At 47.1% G+C, this 17,585-nt stretch overlaps 2 protein-coding genes across 2 annotated transcripts in view; one reads left to right on the forward strand and one right to left on the reverse strand.

Annotated features, from left to right (window-relative positions):
• The window catches only part of NME7 (NME/NM23 family member 7), a 91,515-nt gene extending 89,363 nt beyond the window's left edge, over positions 1-2,152 (forward strand). The window contains exon 12 of the mRNA XM_071560949.1: positions 1,094-2,152. Coding sequence (XP_071417050.1) covers positions 1,094-1,126 — 33 coding nt within the window. The 3' untranslated portion in view covers positions 1,127-2,152. The remainder of the gene's footprint in view (positions 1-1,093) is intronic.
• Positions 1,171-16,069, reverse strand: ATP1B1 (ATPase Na+/K+ transporting subunit beta 1). The gene is made up of 6 exons (XM_071560961.1): positions 15,742-16,069; positions 13,055-13,183; positions 6,009-6,164; positions 5,073-5,257; positions 3,192-3,272; positions 1,171-2,557 (listed from the first exon to the last, which is right to left on the reverse strand). Exons 1-6 carry the CDS (start codon positions 15,839-15,841, stop codon positions 2,291-2,293), a joined length of 918 nt encoding a protein of 305 aa, XP_071417062.1. The 5' UTR covers positions 15,842-16,069; the 3' UTR covers positions 1,171-2,290.
• Positions 16,070-17,585: the final 1,516 nt, after the last annotated feature.

The raw sequence follows: 17,585 nt of genomic DNA on the forward strand, positions 1-17,585 counted from the left end.
TTAAAAGAGATAAATTAGCTAACCATGACTTGGGTGTTATGGAAGTAAAGCAGTTGGGGTTTTTTGGTTGGTTTGATTGGGTTTTTTTTGTTGTGGTTGTTGTTTTTTTTTTTAACTGACAGACTGTGCACCTAAGAATTGAATTGTAGGGATAGTTGATCTTACCAAACCTTGAGCCATGCAACAACACTCCCACTCCCCACCCAAAACGGTGGCAGGAGGAACACACCAGTTGCTGGGAACCAAAATGGCTCAGCTTTCCTGAAGCTTTTGTTGCAGGTGGAGCTTCCATTAGGGTATATTGTAGGACTTTCATCACAGCTGCTTTGATAAATCCTTGCCTCACTATAAACATAAAGCACCACACAAAACAGCTGAAGGTGCAATTTCTACCAGCACCTGCTCCCTGCAAAACAGCTTAAGGGGTACAGAAACCAGTATGGCTTGTACTGGGACCAGACTTTTCCTTCTAGCAAATGGCAAAAAGTTTAGCATTATGCTTTTCCAGTATTGTGCATTTTGCTTACCAAGTCTTTATCAAGCTGCTTGCTCTAGGATAGTCATGTTTTACCAATTTACACAGAGAAATTCTCTCTGGTAATGTGTGTCATGCAGCATAAAGTGATCCTGACTCCTGGAGGAAGCCAGCCTGCCATGTTCTGTCACATCTGAGCAGCCCCATCAAGCACAGTCTGCCCTCAGCACTGGCCACTGGCCCAGCAGCAACACAGTGAACAAGTTGCTGCCGTGAAAACTCTCTTGTGACCTCAGCGAGTGCCCTCCCTTCTGGCTGCACAGCACACAGGGCCACTGGAAGCTTTAACTTGCACTGAGGATCAACCATTTTACTTTTAGTTATGGCTGGAACACTTGGCCTGTGCCTCCAGAGGTGGAGAGCTTGCAGTAATTGGGAGTAGATTTTTTGGGATCCTGAGGGGTCACAGCAGCCTCTACTTGATGCCAGGGAGAGGGGAAAACAAGTCACTAACAGACACCAGGGTTGCTGTGTAACAGCTCCATGTTTCAAATGTTTCAACTCCCTTCCACTGAGACCATCTGGGACTGATAAACATGTATTTTCTGTTTGAAATAGGTGCAGTACTTCTTCAAGATTCTGGACAACTAACAGCCTCCATCCTTACCCCCTGCAAAAGACACATACACAGAACAGTGTGTTCATTCATTTATTTGTCCAATGTTTCAACCTGACTGAAATACAAGATCAACAAGAGCACTGTACTCCTGGCTATTATTACATGTTAGAACATAGAGTTTTGCACTTTAGACAACATTTAACACCATTCTATGGGGTACTGCATTGCTTTTATAAAGTTTAAAATAAAGTTTTATTTTCAAACATGTGACTTTGGTTTATTTCATACATTACACTTTCTTGCAGAAAAAATAAAATTGTACAACTGCATAAATATAAAATTCTTCCACCATGAAAATGGCTAAAACATTCAATAAAGACATTAGCACCACAGTGTGCGATGCCTTCAGCAGGAAAAAAAGAAGAGAAAGAAAAGAAAATATACAAAGCAAAGAGTTATGCCTATCACTGCAGAGAGTGATAGTCTGACCCAGTCTCTCACACAACACACTGGAGGATGAGGAAAGAGGTGGAGAGAGAGACAGCATTCGCTACAAAGCACAGTACACAATCATCTATTCTCTTTAACTTCACTTAAGTTAGTTTCCCCTGCCACCCCTCCAAATAAAATACCCTAAACACCACAGAAAAGCCAGAAGCCTTATGGAGTGCTGTTAAATATCGTCTCACAGGTGGGCCTTTCTTTGAAAAGGAACAAAATAATGAGAAGTATCATGCCAGTTCTAGTCCCATTGAGTATTTACACCTTGGACAGCAAAAGTCTTTGCCACAAGAAGTAGAAAACAGATACAATACATGGCTTGAAAAATGACCAGAGTATGCACCTATAGTACTGTACACTAAATAAAATACACAAGGCAGCAATACTTAGGGGCCAGAAACACTGCTTACTACAAGTCAGTTATGGAATCATAATTTACAGTAAAAATGGGCATGTCCCAAGGCTCAATTTTGTTTTCTTTTGTCATTTACAGTAGAATAAATATTTGTCGCTATTGCTACACTTTGTTTACATTCTAACCTAGTAAATGCAGAAAGCTAGTGTAAAGCATATAGATTACGTGTAGGTCCCATACGTATGACAGTTTGTTCAAGACTAGTAGGTTTTCTTTTTTGTTCTTTTTTTTTAACCTTTTTAAATGGCTAGGAGGGGGAGGAAGAGTGTTGTGCTTACAATCAGCTGCTTTTTATGTCAAATTTAATATCAAAGCGTCCCTGGAAGCGGTCCTTGTCGCTGTAGAGGATGTTCTGCCCGTAGGCCCTGCACTCCACGCGCACCTCCATGTCGTAGGTCAGGTTGGTGAACTGCACGGCCACAAGCGGCTGCAGGTACCGCGGCTGCAGCAGTTTGCCGTAGTAGGGGTAGTATTGCAGCCCAAAGCCGGGGTAGCCGCCCATCCCGTAGTACTCCACCGTGCCTATTTTGTCTGCATCTTCCTCTCGCTAGAGGAGGGAAGAGGAAGCACAACCAATGACAAGCAGCCACACTCCACCTTTGGCAGCCCCTTTCCCTAGCGACATGTTTTCTAGTGAGACTGCGACCTCTGCTTTGGTCATTGCTGACCCCCACCTTGACAGCACAAGGACAGCCCAGGGACAGAGAGGACACGTCAGCACTGTCTGATCAGTGCACACACAATGAGCACATACATTCCTGCACGCCTCAGCCAGGAAAAGGGCCTCGCTTTATTTAAAACTGCAGTCACTTTATCAGAAACCACCACAGCTTCCTGTTGTACCAACACACAGAGACGTTGGCTAAAGTTTGCTGCTTCTCAGACAAGTATGAAATCTCTTCCCTGAAATCCTTTTTTCAGGTCCAGTACAGAATGGAAGCAAAATGGCTACTTTTGAGGATACCTTTAGCTATCTGGCCCTGCTTTTACCCCTGCACTGTGAGGGCAGGACTAACTCATCCATCAGTGGGACTTTCAGCAGCTCCTGTTCTGGAGGGGGAGCTACTCCAAGCAAGAACAACCCCATTCGTCTGTGAAGCAACAGAGGGGTAACTACACTTGGACAAGACTTTGTCATCCCCTGCAGCTTCCTGACTCTGCTCTATCATATTTCAACTTACCTTGGCAGTGCAGTGAACAGGGATGAGGAATGGGTTGTATTTTGCCATAATCTCCAAAGGGAGGCTGTCATTTAGTGGAGCCTAAAAGAAATGCAGAATAAGGGGACATTACACAGTGGACACTCCTCTGCAGACCAGAGCAGAGCACCTTTGTAGCAACAAAGGTCAGCAGTCCCGACAGACAAATAGCTTTACAAAACTAGAAGCAGGAGAACTTAACCCACACCTTCACCTGCTGTGGATAAAAGCAGCTCAGGCTGTTTTTAATCTGTGGTGTCACTGGGGCAAGTGTTTCAAAGCAGAGTGCCTCTAGCTAGGGGGGCTTGTTTGTACAAAGCTCAGGCAGTGGAAGGAAGAGAGGCACTGTGGAGGATTTGCCACCTGCCTGCCAAATGTGTGCATTCAGGACTGGAAATGCACAAGAAAGAACAAAGAGTGACAGTCACACCCTGGCGCTGCTGAACTTCGACATCATCTACAAGGAAGGACAAAAGCTCTGGGTACAACGGGACAAGGTGTGAGTGCCAACTGATAGTCCAACCATTAACCCAGTTGGTCTTTGGTCTCTGCAATAGATTTGCTTGACAACCTTGCAGTTTCAGATATGCTTCACATAGGCACCTTGCCCAACGCAAGAGTTACAGTGTCTCTGCTGGAGCATGTAACGAAGAATACTGCCTCGGATACACTGGTCATTGCTACATGAAACATGTAAAGTCATTCCTTGACTAGACCCAGCTGTCTAATGCAGTCTGGAGCTCTCCAGATCTCCATGACAAAGAAAAGAGGAACACATCAAACCCTTCATTTCCCCAGTCATCAAACATGCACATCTCATGTCATCCTATAGCCACCACATACCACACACACAGCACATTCCTCTTAACATGCACTCTGTTTCCACCATCCATCAGATAAACCAAAATTAAACTCATTTCTTTTGGCTTGGGACAGGCTCCCCTAGAAAAAAAATGATCCTCAGAACTTGCTAGCTAGACTGCACCATTTGCTGTCCTTGACTGCCCTGACAAGTGGTGGTGAAGGCAGTGTAGAACACCATTTGCACTGCTCCATCCAGAAGATGGAGTAGCAGAGGTTTTGCACACCACCTTATTCAACAGCACATGCTTTGACACTGAATTCTTGAAGATATTTTTAGCATTTAAATGTGTTGGGGGCAAAAAAACAGAAGTAAAAGCCATGCATGCCCAGATTTACATCCTTCAGCATTACTGCAAACTTGCCTGAAGGTGCAGCACAGAGCAACCAGGTGACAGAGATACCCTGTAGCCTCTGGGAAACCACATGAAATAACCTATAGAGCTCCTCACCATTCTTGCAGCTGTGCCTGACTTTCAAATGCAGTTTACTCTTTACAGCCTATGTTTCAGTCTGGTAGTTATTATTAGCACTTCATCATTTAATTAAGCAGTTTTAGCAAGGCAGACAAGTCTACATTGCCTGAGGAAAGAATGGAGTGGATCAGGGGATGACACAATGTACTGATGTTACTACAGATAGAGTTGGTCTGGGATGGTCCCAGGGAAACATACAGGAATTTAAAATGGGGTTTATGGTTTGATCAATGTGCCCCATTACAGGAACTCCATTAGCAGGCTCAGAAGTTACCAGATCAATAACCTGAAAGTTGCACTCTGAGGTTCACTGCTACTTGTTACCGTCTTGAAGTGCACAGTTTTCAGTGCTTTTTAATGAAAAGTACTTTTAAACTCAATTACTCAAATTATCTCACAATTCATCCTCTGCAGAAAGAGCTTAAAACTGATTTCTTTCCAGAGACCCAAAAGCAGGCACAGCAAATCTGCAGCTAACTCCTCTTCCTGATCAGTAGTTTCTGATAGAAAGGGAAGAGATACTTGCCTGAGGTTTGAAGCCAATAATTCTGTTGAGCTTGACAAGGATGCATGGTTTGCCCTCCCTGTACCCAAAGGTGGGATCGTTTAATCCAGAACAGTTTTCCAGCCATTCACGTTTGAATTTGCAGACCTTCTTCTGGCCCTGGATATCATTATATGGTCCTCTCTCTTTGTAGTCAGTAGGTGTGTCTGTCATAGCAGAGGAATGAAAAGGAAACTGTAGGCAATGTGATCTTTCATTTGTCAGGAACACCATCACTTAATACTTCACCGTGTAGTGTTGATTTCCCCCTTGCCCAGGCAGTTAAGTGACACCACAGACCTACACACAGCTGCCCCTCACATGGGGGCTGGTCCCAGACCAGCAAGTTTTCAAAGGTTTTGTTTTATAACTAAGGATTCTTCCAGAACACAAGAGAAAAAATCACATTTGAAATCACCTGGCTCAGAGATTCTTTATCAGCTTTTACAAGCAGGTTCCCCTCAGATTTTATATGCACATATTAGGAGGTGATAGTCTCATTTACATGATTACATTTTAAAGGTTAATTAATACCTCTCAGATGTTTGGCTGCATCTCATCAAGAGGACCAACACTGGCTTTAGCAAAGTCATCAGTAAAACCCTCATGACTTTCAGAGAGAATAAGGTCAGCACTAGACACTTCTGAGTCAGCTGCAACTTTCTCCAAGTGAAACATGGGAGTTCTCAACCATATAACCTCTACAATAAGCTGCTAAATATGTACCAGTGTGGTCTGTCCAAACAAAATTAATGAGCAGCCATATGACTGAAACCAGAGCCTGCCAATTTACCAACATGCTGCTGGCTACAATAAAGGGAACAGCCAAAGACCAAGCCCACTACTGCTCACCCTCAGCTTCTGGTGAACTTGACACAGGCATCAGTCAGAGCCCTGTAGGAAACAAGCGAGACTTACCCCCACAGTCCTGAAATACTATGTTTTCAGTTTGTTGATCAGCACTGTAGTCCTTTAAGAAATTCTCAAGGTTCCTTATATACGGATCATAACTTTTGGCTTCTGAGACAGTAAAGGCAATTTCTGTCTTTTGAACCTGGGGGACTTGAGTCAGTCCTATGAAAAGCAAAATCACGAAGCATTAAGTACCGCTCAGAGCTACACACCCTCCAGACAATACAATGCACACCAAGAACATAACTCCTAATAATAATCTCTATTTTTCAGATTTAGGAACTTGGACAAAACAGCTGGAGCTCCTTAGAGGAGGAGTTCTTATCTCCTCTTTCCAACAACAGTCTTACATATTTATCACAATATTTGCATCAGGTAAGCAGATAATCACAAAATGCAGAATGGAGGCTACAAATCAAAGCTTTCCTCAAGAGAACAGTCAACCACAGATCCACTGTGCAGTTGCACCTCCTCCTCGAGGACTGAAGGGAAGCTGTCTGCATGTGAGACCAACCACACAGAACGTACACATCCCTAACAGGTTGATTTGAAAGCCTGCAAAACATACTGTGTTTAGGATACATGCGAGCTGTTCACTTGCAAACCCTCGCAATAAGAGACAAGAGAGGTTCCCCAAGTCAGGTCACTCTCTGCCAGCTGTAATCCACATTGCCTTTGTGCAATCTTGTAGGATGCAGGGCAGGAGACATTTTCTCCCCCAGTAAATTCATCAGTCTGATTACTGCCTCCACTCTTTTCACTGCATAACTGAGTATTTCTGGCTGGAGAACTCTTCTGAGCTCTCTCATCAGAAGATCATTACCAGGTAGGTGAGTAGAAAATGCCACTACACAGGAGAGTTGTTTAAAAAGTCTCTCCAGATTCTGAGCTGTGTTAACTGGCATTCAGGAGGATGACCAGAAAAAATGATGGAGAAGGGACTATAGACAAGAAATGGCTACAGATGAAGAAAAGCTCCAATGCCCTTGCTTTTCATTGTGGAACTTGGAAATAGTTGCTCCTATGCAATGTTTAGGTCACATTTTAATTGAATATACCGATGCATCGCTAACACTTTAAACTTAAGTAATGGGAATTGAGTTCATGCTGCTTTTGTGGCAGCCACTGTAAATATTGAGGTCTTGACTTCAATTCAACTTGTCATATTCATTTTAGCATGATGGAGAAAAGGAGCAGGGGTGCAGCATTTGCCTTGACAGCTTTCAGAACAGCCCTGTTGCCAGCAAGTTCCTCTGGTGCAAAACTCAGGCAGCTTAGCTGGCTGGCCCCAACCCACAAGAGCTTGTGACTAGAGCAATTTTTCCAAAGCCAGTTAAGTGCTTCTGCTTAGTCCCTCCTTAAACCAACTCACCACTCCCCCCAGCCCTCCTCCCACTGCCCACTAACTTGGAATTTGTAACCTAGGACAAAGATTAGCTTTGTTCCTGTAAATGCAGCTCCCAGTCGCTAAGGACTGCAAGGAGCTCAGGTGTTTCATGTTTTATTCCATGAAGCAGCTTTAACTGCCCAAAACTCTGATACAAATGGACCAGGGAGAGTGTTAAATGTTTAGAAGCAATTTACTATTCTAGTACCAGAATTACATCCTACCTTCCAAAAATGTCAGTGACTTTCAAACCCTTCTCAAGCAGTTACTTGTTTTGTTGCTTCACAAAGTTATAAATATATATAGAATAAATACGCCTGATTCAATTTTAGTAAGGGACTTCAATCCAATCCTGTCAAGCCCTTCTCATGTTACCACTCGGCTGGGAAGCAACAGGCTCAGAGTCACCTGAAGTGGCTGTCTGGAATTGCAGGAGAGGCAGATCAGACCTCGGGTAGTCTCCTGGGTCTGCCTTTTCCAGAGTTCAAGTTACAGGTGTGTCATTCAAGTGTATACATACAAAAAAAACCCCCAACCAACCAAAAAAAAAAACAACCCAAGAAAGCATGGGCAGGCTTGTTAAGCTCTTAGTTTTGCTCAGGATCTCCCCACCTCCATTTCCTGTCTTGGCCAAGATAATGTGTACGGGCACTCACACAGGCCTGGCAAAGGTGAAATGAAGGTCAGGAATACACACCCTGTGGTTTGTAAAAGCCAACCAGCAAAACATCCTTGTTCTCTCTTTATGAGAGCCTGGCCACTGATAGGTACAGTCCTAAGCCAGCCTTCTGCCCATGAACAAGAGACTTGGCTGGGAGAACAGATGCCCATCCCAAAGTATCCTTGTCTTGCAAGTCTTCACAGAGCTGCAGTGAAGCCCAGGCAGTAGCACCACACAACTGTTCCAACAGGCAGCACAGGGGAGCCACCATTCCTGTCAGGTAGCCTGTGGCCACAGTTGGGCTGCTTTATGACTAACTGGGGGCAATTCCATGTACTTGGATGAGGCAGACTAGACCAGCCTTTAATACACTGATGCTTTCTCTTTGTAGGACAAGAACAAAGTAGAGATCAATCTTCCCACTTAGGAAGTAAATCTTCATTTTCATGAAAGACGTGTCATGAAAAATACATTTTTAAATTAGGATAAATTTATTACTTGCGGGCTTTCACCACAACCTCCCTTCTGACATGCCTGCAACTGACTGGATGCAGAGCACTGAACACTGATTTATTACTTCTTCGTTTTCCATCTCCATCTCTACATCCCATAGCCGAAATAAAAGCTTCAGTGCTATTATCAGAGCAGCACTATCACTGAATTCTCCTTAAGCAATCTTGTGTAAGAAAATCAAGTGTGTTTTATGATGACAGGAAGTAACCTCTGCAGAACACTCTTTTCGGGAACATTCTCTCATCCTTACTAGGTAACCGAAGCAAGTAGGGACAAGAAAAAAATTACAAAGCTGAGCCATTACAGTGCTACCTCCTATAGGCTGCTAGACATCCAAGGAAGTGCATGGCTCCAGTGAGTTACCAGTGTGAATGAAGCTCTTGGGGGCTTCATGCACATGAGAAGCCATTCATAAGCAAGTCCTATGGGAGGAAAGAAACAAAGCCTCAAGTAATCTAAATCCTCTCCCCACCTTCAGACTACAAGTCTACGTAACACCGTTGCACATCTCACGCTATTGCCACAGAGATGCACAATGGTGTCACACATGGTGATGCTCTTTCTCCCACAGGAAAGAATCAAGTAACTTACTGCTAAAATACTGACAAAATAGAAAATTGCTGCAATTGGCTTTTAAGAGTTCCTTGCTGGGAAATACGACTCCCATCTTCACTTGACTGACACTGTCCACATAAGTGATGAGTGATGCCTTGACTTGGTAATGGACACCACTTTCTGTTGCCTTTCTTTGAAAATACAAGGATATAAAATACTAAAAAATCTGTATAAAGCCATTTGGGTTTTTTTCTCCCCAGCTACAGTTCCACATCCAAAAAACTGTTGCAGATTAGAATTGCATTTATTCAAGCTCAATTACAAAACAATTTTCCAACAGATTTTATCGTTCTAAGCCATAAGAGCAAGATTTCAGGTAAATGTGTCCTGAGTGTGAAGAGGAAGAAACTAAAAGTGGGAAGTCAGGCTTGTTATTAGGAATCATTATATAAGTCCATAGTAAACTCTTCTTCCTAATAAATGGTCATTTCTAAGTATCATGTAATCTTGGTTCAGAAGGATCCCAGGAATGCTCCTGGGATGACAAACATGACAAACTGAATGATCACTACACCCCACCTCCCCCCACCAGCTCACTAAATGAGGGTAGATTTTAAAAGCCTCCATACCAAGCAATGTCCTCCCAAGCTTCTAGTCACTCTCTACCTCATCCTCAAAGTGCAAAAAGCAAGTATAAGTGTTCTAGAAATGCGGCAAAACCCGCTTAACAGTAACAGCCTATGAGCTTGAGTTCAGAGATTTTTCCAAACATAGATGATGAGACAAGAGAGGGAAGGAAAAAAGTGCAACTTCACAGGAGACAGGACATGCTCCTTTGAGGCCTTCCTGCCACATTCCTGTTGCTCTCCAGGCTAAACAAGCCAAGTGAGGAGCATGCACCAGAGCAGCCTCTTCCATGATGCACTCACTGCCCAGGCAGCACCTGAAGCAGGGGCACCTGAAATCCCCTGGCTTGAGAAGGGATTCTTCCTTCCAGCCACCACTTACTTACAAAATGCTCAGGCAGCAGTAAGCTCTGTTCCCTATGCCAGTCGCAGTGATGGGATGACGGGATGCTGTTCCACAGGATGCGCACCACAAGATGGCAGGATACGCAGCCCAATTTACATTGGGATGGGGAAGGGGAGGAGGAGAATGGAGGATTATTTTTTAAAACACTCACTACACTGTTTAAGAGGCAATATCCTCATCCTTCCCTATTAGCAGTGTGAGTCCTCTGTGCTTAAAGCAGAGTCCGAGCCTGCAGCACACATGGAACTGGGAGGTGGGGCTGTCGCAATGGCAGGGCTGGCCAAGGTGAACTGAGCCATCCCCTCCCCCACTGCAAGAAAAAAGAAGGAAAAAAATACTACAATGGAAAGGTACAATACTCAGCTTGCCCTGAAGCCCTGTATAACATTCCTGTTGTGTTCAATGCAGAAACCAATTACCATATTAATGACACTTGGCTACAAAAATAGCACTTTATGGCTTTCAGTGTTATACCCATGTCAATAACTCAATAGAACACTCCGTAGGTTCTGTCACTGTTATGAAATCTGTTGTATTTCAGAACAAGAATGATATTCTAGCAGCCCCTGCAGCATTTTCTCCTGCAAATTCTGAAGGGAAGACTGGTTTCCCCTTTCTCAGACATTCTTGGCTGACACAACAGGGCCTTGCCCAAGGACAGAGCACTCTAAAAAGAATAAAACCAGGTTTTCCAGCTTCCTAGAAAATCCAAGGCTCTATCAAGCTGCTGGTATAATTACTCAGCTTGCAAGTTTTCCTACAAGAAGCAGGAATTAGAATTCCACAACATCCTATTTCATACAGTTAATCATCTTAGATCACAAGAAATTCAAGTTTGATGCTCATCAAGTGCAGCAGTGAACATGGCCACACATTGTGTTCATTGTCAGGACAGCAGTTGTGCTTGCAGCACAGGGGAAAATCCTGCACAACAGGGGAATACAGGCATTGCTGACCTCCCAAAGACAGCAGTGCAGCAACTTGCTACCATATCTATCTCTCTGAAAGCTTACATCAAAGGGTTATTTTTGACTTGTGGTCTAATGGCTGCTATGCTACAGGAGAAGGAATATACTGGACAAAGAGCCAGCCTTCAACCATGCCTACACCCAGCTTGCCCCCATCTGTAGAAGGAGCTGTTGCATGATACCCGGCAAAAGGATCCAGTGCTATTATCTAATGATTATTTCCTTGAAGTTGTACACATGTGACACTGCAGCTTGGTTCAAAGCCTTTGTTTATTGGCTGCCCACTGTTATATTCAGGGAGCTGGATTTCTTTCTTCTTGATTTCAATACATGTCCTGAAACCCCATTATAAAAGATTCCTGACAACCTTTTCATTGCTCCTCCATTTTGATTTCTGCAGTACACGCTACAAGAGTGTCTTGAAATTCAATTCCTTTTGTTTAGGGAAAAAAAAAACAGAAACACTGGTGCAGGACGCAATTAAGATATGAATAAAAATCCTCTGCAGGCTGAAATCTTTCACAGAAATTCTACCAGAGCTGCTTCGAAATCGGAATTGTAAACTGCTATTTCACAGAGAGCAAACAGTTTATCTAGAATGAGTAATTATGTGACATCTGGCTAAACAGCAGGTCTATCTGGAGGAGACCCAAGATCCATGGGTTTTTTCACTAATTATTTCATGTCTGGTGAGACCACTGGACTTCAGATGGGGAAAAACACATTATTAAGTAACAACTACCCCACTATTAGCCATGTTTGCTTTTCTGATGCAGCTAATGGCTCTGGACAGTATCAGTGACAGTCTTTCCTGCAAATGTCAGGGTCCACTGCAGAGACAAAAAGAGCCACTTTTACTGCATTTACCCCAGCCATGGTCATACACAGTGCCACACACTAACACAGCAGTTCCAGTCTCTGGTCTGACTTTAAAAAGTGCCAGTAGAAAAGCAGTTATCTGCTAAAGATGATCCTTTGCTGAGATATGACACTATTCATTCCCCATGTTTAGGGCAAAGATTCACAGCACTGCAGACAGCGCTGTTGTAAGACACAGTGCAGCACCAGAGCCAACTTCTGTAGCTACAAGCCATCAGCCTCACAATTGTCACTTAAATACCACTGTTATTAAAAGCTTCTGAACTGTTTTACAGAGCAACTGGAGACAGATCGTTAGGATCCCCAGTGCCAGGCAGCCTCAAGGTCATTTGTAATGTGGGAAAGCAGCAGTTGCGCAGCTCCCCCCCGCGCTCTGAGTCGCCGCTGGCTGCGGCGGGATCGGATAGCGCAGCGCAGCCTGGGCAGGGAACCTGCGGCAAGAGCTACTCACTCCATTTGCCCCTATCCAAGGCAGGCTGGCCACAGACACTCCTAAGGCCATTATTTCACCTTTAACCTCCCACAACACAGTCAATATCCACTAGTGAAGGTTAACCCCACCTACAGACCACACACTAGTTTACTGTTGGGATAATACAATTCAGTAAGCACACTCAGAACTGATATTGTCCCTTTTCTCCTTGATGGAGGAGCTGGTATGCACAATAAAGCCAACATTTTACCTTTGTCACTTCACTTACCCATGTGGACAGAGTGGCTATGAAGAAAAACTGCACCTAGCTTCCTCATACAGTCAGTTCCCAAAAGTGAAGCCTCTTCCCCTCACTATAGCTTCAGCTTAGGGGAAGGGAAGAGCAAACCAGGTTCAAGCCCCTCTCAAGAGAGGAGACATCTTTCATGTGAAGCAACCTTTAATTCTAGCAGGATTGCCTTCCAGTCCCAGTACTGCTAACACAGAAGGCTGAGAACATACCCACCCCCTACAAATATGTGTTGCAGCAACGACATATTTATTTCATTCTCCTTCTTGAGGTGCGTAACCAACCGCACCTCCCCAGAACAGCTTGCACCAAGTCAAACGTGGGTCTCTAGTTACCTGGAGGTGCCACTCGATCCTGGTATTTGGGCTCAAATTCACTGACAGTGAGTAACATCACTTGGATGGTCCCAATGAATATACCTGCCAGGCAACCGTAGAAGATGACATAGAAGAGGAGGATCTTAACTGCAAGAGAAAACAAACAGAAAGAGGAATCAAATCAAGCCCTCATGGCAGTCACGTTTTAGGACAGAATTTCCAACCTTTGCCACTTGTAAGGAAGAGCCCAGCACAGTGAATGCAGATGTTGAAAAGACATAACAGTGAGATTATGCCCTGATGCGGACAGGAAATGTCACTCCAGTTGTTTGGGGGGCAGGAAGCACGAGTCTCTGAAAACCTAGAAATCTACGAATCAGGATTTGGCATTATGAAGACTAAACCACATTCCCTCATATTTTTTTAAGGATCCCTTGGCTGACCCAGCACCACCATCACAGGTTCTTGCAGCTGACAGACTTGTCAGTGATCCAAGCGCCCAAAAGCAAAAAGCCATACTATGGCTGTGCTTGAAGGATACTCATTCCACACAGCTTGTTTGGGGTTCAAAGCTACTTTTAGGAGCAGTAAGAGTAAACGTTTCATTCAGGTTTACAAGCAATTGTAAAGCCTGATCTGTCCTAGTAATTCAGGCTCTCATCTCCAATAAAGACGAGAACTGAATTCGGGCCCAAATTAGTTGCAGTACTCCACCTCAAATGTAGGAAAGTACTTGTAACCTGTCTCAGAACTGCACATTTACCAGCCTTCTGTGACTACAAGGTCACTCTGGCACTGGTCATACCAATTAAAGAGTGAATTACATAATAAAGATTGAATGTAGTTTTGGTCTAAAGGGAATGACTAAAACAATCTTGTGGGGGGCAAGGGTGGGAGGAACAGACAAGAGACTGGAGATGCAGCATGGCTCAGACCCTGGGTATCAGTTACCAGTTTACAAGGATTATCTCAACTGATTAACTGCACAATAACATGCCATACTACACATCACCACGCTGCCTACAAGGCCCATGCCAAACAACTGTATGCTAATCGGGTTGCAGGAACAAGCAGAGGCTAGGAGTACTCGAGAGCAATCCTGCTTGATCTCAGACTGTCCTCATCTATTTGCAAACCACCAGATGTGGTTTACTTGAAGGACCTGAAGTGACGAGCTTGAAGAGGAGGAAGCAGTAGGTGGAAGCATTCCTCCTCACTCCCCAGCCCCATCATAAAATACAAAAGCTACATCATTAGAGAAGCCTCACAATGAAAGCTGGAAGTTCTGGTCGTTTAAAGTCTATGAAAGACAGGCGAGCAGGAGGGACAGCCAGCGACACAGAGGCTGAGGGACACTGTCAGAAAGGCACTCCATCCTTTTGTCTTCCTAATGGGTACCAGAGGCAGAAGAGGCAGCCATGTCTGGAGGCAGAGGTGGGTGAAGTAACGTGGTGCTCCAGGAGTTAAAGCACTCTTTGGTATCCAGGCAGCGTAAAGCAAATGGCCGTGACGTCAGGGACGTGTGGAAATTTTTTCCAGAGCACGGTCATAGGAGGTGCTGTTGTAACAAACCAAACACTAACGCTGTTGTCTGCAGCGTAATGCCTTTGAGTTTTGTAACATCAAAAGGCAAACGCTGGGAGGTAGCCTATTTAATCAGGTTCCCAGCCAGGATGCTCTAAACGCCAAAGACACCTTAAAGGTCAAACCACTCCGAGGTCTCAGAAAATACGCAGTGGGTCTAGCAATCGAGCACTACAGGGTTGAACGAGAGCCTCCTGCAACAGGTAGGCTTATAACAGAAGACTCTGATCATTATCCTGCAGATCGACTCATCAAATGCAAATCAGTCCTAGGCGGATAGGAACGGGCGCTCTGGGAGGAGGACCTGGTTCAGCCTCCGTGTTTGAAGCACTGCGCAGTTGCCTGGTGCCTCAGGAGCAGAAAATACCTATCCATGCGCACCCACAACCCAATTCTGCTCACGTAAAGATACGGCAGATGCCTGCTCTAGTCCACCCGCCAGAGCTGGCGGCTCTGGATGTGGCATCTCCGGCTTATCCTTTACAACAGGAACTGAATTCAACATCGCAAGGGTGGCAACACCAGCTGTGGTTGGCAGCAACTGGAAGACTGTCTGTTTGAGTAAAGAAATTGTTAAAAGCCTCTTTAGTCTAAATGCTATTTGTACGGCACCCAGTGAATACATGATAAGCATTCAACCCGGAATGCACATAAAGCCATTTCCTTCTTGCGGAGACATTGAGTCAATTGCTCCCTCTCGGCGGGGTAAAACTCGCTCGGTTTCATTTATCCAGGGAAAATACAAAAAAAAGAAAAAGCCACTGTGCGATCTAAGGCAGATGAGGGCTGGGAGGTCAGGCTCCCCCGACGGCGATGCTCCCAGGCCGGGCCAGCCGCCGGGAAAGGAAGGAGACCCAAGGACGAGGCGCCCTCGGACAAGGTCGGCCCGACCCTGCCTCACCCTCGGCCCCACCTGGAGCCGCACTCAGGGGGCAGCGCCCGCCGAGCCCCGAAGGGAGCGGGCAAGCGGACCCCGTCCGTTCCTGCCTCCCTCGCCCCGCAGGGACGCCCCGTCCCCAGCCCCCCGCCCCGGCCGCAGCCCCGCCGCAGCTGGCGGAGGCGGAGCGCCGGGGCCGTGCTGCAGCGCCCGCCGCATCGCCGCCCCCCGGCCCCGCACTCACACCAGCTGCCCCCAGTGCGGCCCAGCAGCTCCTTCTTCTCCGAGTTCCAGATGAATTTCTTCCAGTTGCCGTCACCGTCCTTGGCCTTCCCGCGGGCCATGGCGAGCGGCGGGGCGGGCGAGCGGCGTGCAGAAGTCTGTAGCCCTCGGGGGGCGGAGCGGGCAGGGCCCGGCCGGGCTCCGCGGCACCAGGAAGGTGCGGGTGGGTGCGCCCGCCCTGGCGGAGCCGGTCCGGCGGGGCAGAGCGGGGAAGAGGCCGGGGGGACGCGGGAGCGGCGAGGAGAGCGCGGAAGAGCGCACGGGGCACAGAGCAGCCGCGCTGCCTGCACCGCGCCCCTTCATATACACCGCGGGCTCCGCCCCGTCCGCGCCGCCGCCAATGGGCGCGCTCCGTGGGGCGCGGGAGGGGCTGCGGCGGGAGGAGCGGGGTCCGGGGCCGGGCGGGGCGCGCTCGGGGCGCGCCGGCGGCGGGAGCGGCGGCGCGGGCGGCGGCGCGGGCGGGGTTGGGGGGCTGCGGCACCGCCACCGCCACCGCCACCGGTACCGGTACCGGCAGCGCGGGTCGGTGCGAGCCACCCCGTCGGGTCGGACCGGACTGGGCTGCAGCGGGACAGGGCTCTGTGTGCCCGCGGGGGCGCGCGCGCGCGCCCGCACACCTGTACGCGCGGTCCGGCGCACGTGCCCGCCTGTTCCCGGTATTCCTGCCCCTCCCGCGCCCTGCGGGTCCCGGCTCCTTGCAACGGAGCTGATCGGCTGCGCGCTGCTGAGCATCGCCTCCCTCCTTCCCCCACCTGCTCCTGCTCCTGCTCCTGCTCCTCCGCCCGCCCCGCCACGCTCCGGAGGGCTCACGTGGAGCGCGGCTGCGGAATATCGAACGCAAAGAGCGCTCTTCTCCCGGCCCCGCTCCGCCGCCTGTGCGCTGCGAGCACCTGCCGGGAGGGGCTCCGCGGGTCCGGTGGGACCTGCCCGTGCCCTGTACCGGGGGTGGGTACACGATTCACACACGCGACAGCCGCAGCTGCCCTTGCGCGGTGACCTTCAGGGCGCTGCACAAACGCCACTGGCGCACCCCCATCCCGGCGGCAGGGCTGTGGGGTTTCTCTGTGGGGACACCTCTGTGATCACAGCTAAGTACTGTGCCTTACATTACATCTGTAAAGCCAAGCATGCTTGGGTTTACCTCTGAATTTCCTATTGGGTTGCAACAGTGTATTCCATGTATTTTCCTGCCCTTAAGCTACTGATGATGTTTTTTCTGAACTTTAACTGTGTCCTGTTTGGTTTTTTTTAATGAGATCTGGAAATTGTGATGAATGCGTATAAGACGGGCCTTTCTTGGCACCACCTATAAAGTGCATGTTCTGGAGTTTACCTGCAAGAATGACCTAGCTTGGAATTGATGACCACCCTGCCACCCATCCAAGCTCAGCATATTCTTCTCAGGTCTCAATAAGTGGCTATCATCATCTCCTACCCTCTTTAAGCCACTAAAACTGGCAGTCAGGGGACAAGAAACAGCTGAGACCTTCTTTTTTAGGCTGTCAGCCTTAACTTACTGGACCCACACTAGGTCCAGACAGGCCAGATATCCTCAAGGTCACACCACCATACATGGCAGTGGCTGAGCATGGCCTCCTGGGCTTTAAGCATACAACCAGACTTCTCAAAGCCATGAAGGCTTGTGGGTTAGAGGTATAGAGAGGCTGTGTGCCTAAATGGCTGTATGTGTTTAATTGGGAGTGTCTGGTTTGCTGAATGCTCCATGATGCATTATACATGATCAAAGGGAGCAAGGTGTACCACATGGATTTGCATCCTGGGTTAGGAGAATCAGCTCTCAGTGGT

This window comes from Pithys albifrons, chromosome 1 (assembly GCF_047495875.1).
Source record: "Pithys albifrons albifrons isolate INPA30051 chromosome 1, PitAlb_v1, whole genome shotgun sequence".
In the NCBI taxonomy this organism is placed as follows: domain Eukaryota; kingdom Metazoa; phylum Chordata; class Aves; order Passeriformes; family Thamnophilidae; genus Pithys; species Pithys albifrons.

Bases quoted from the DNA above. Each gene is read 5' to 3' on its own strand.
- ATP1B1 (XM_071560961.1), bottom strand. From the start codon at position 15,841: ATGGCCCGCGGGAAGGCCAAGGACGGTGACGGCAACTGGAAGAAATTC. The intron at 6,165-13,054 runs GTAACTAGAGAC...TGCTTTTCATAG, and splicing joins GGATCGAGTGGCACCTCCAG to GACTGACTCAAGTCCCCCAG. The intron at 2,558-3,191 runs GTAAGTTGAAAT...TCCCTCCTCTAG, and splicing joins CTGTTCACTGCACTGCCAAG to CGAGAGGAAGATGCAGACAA.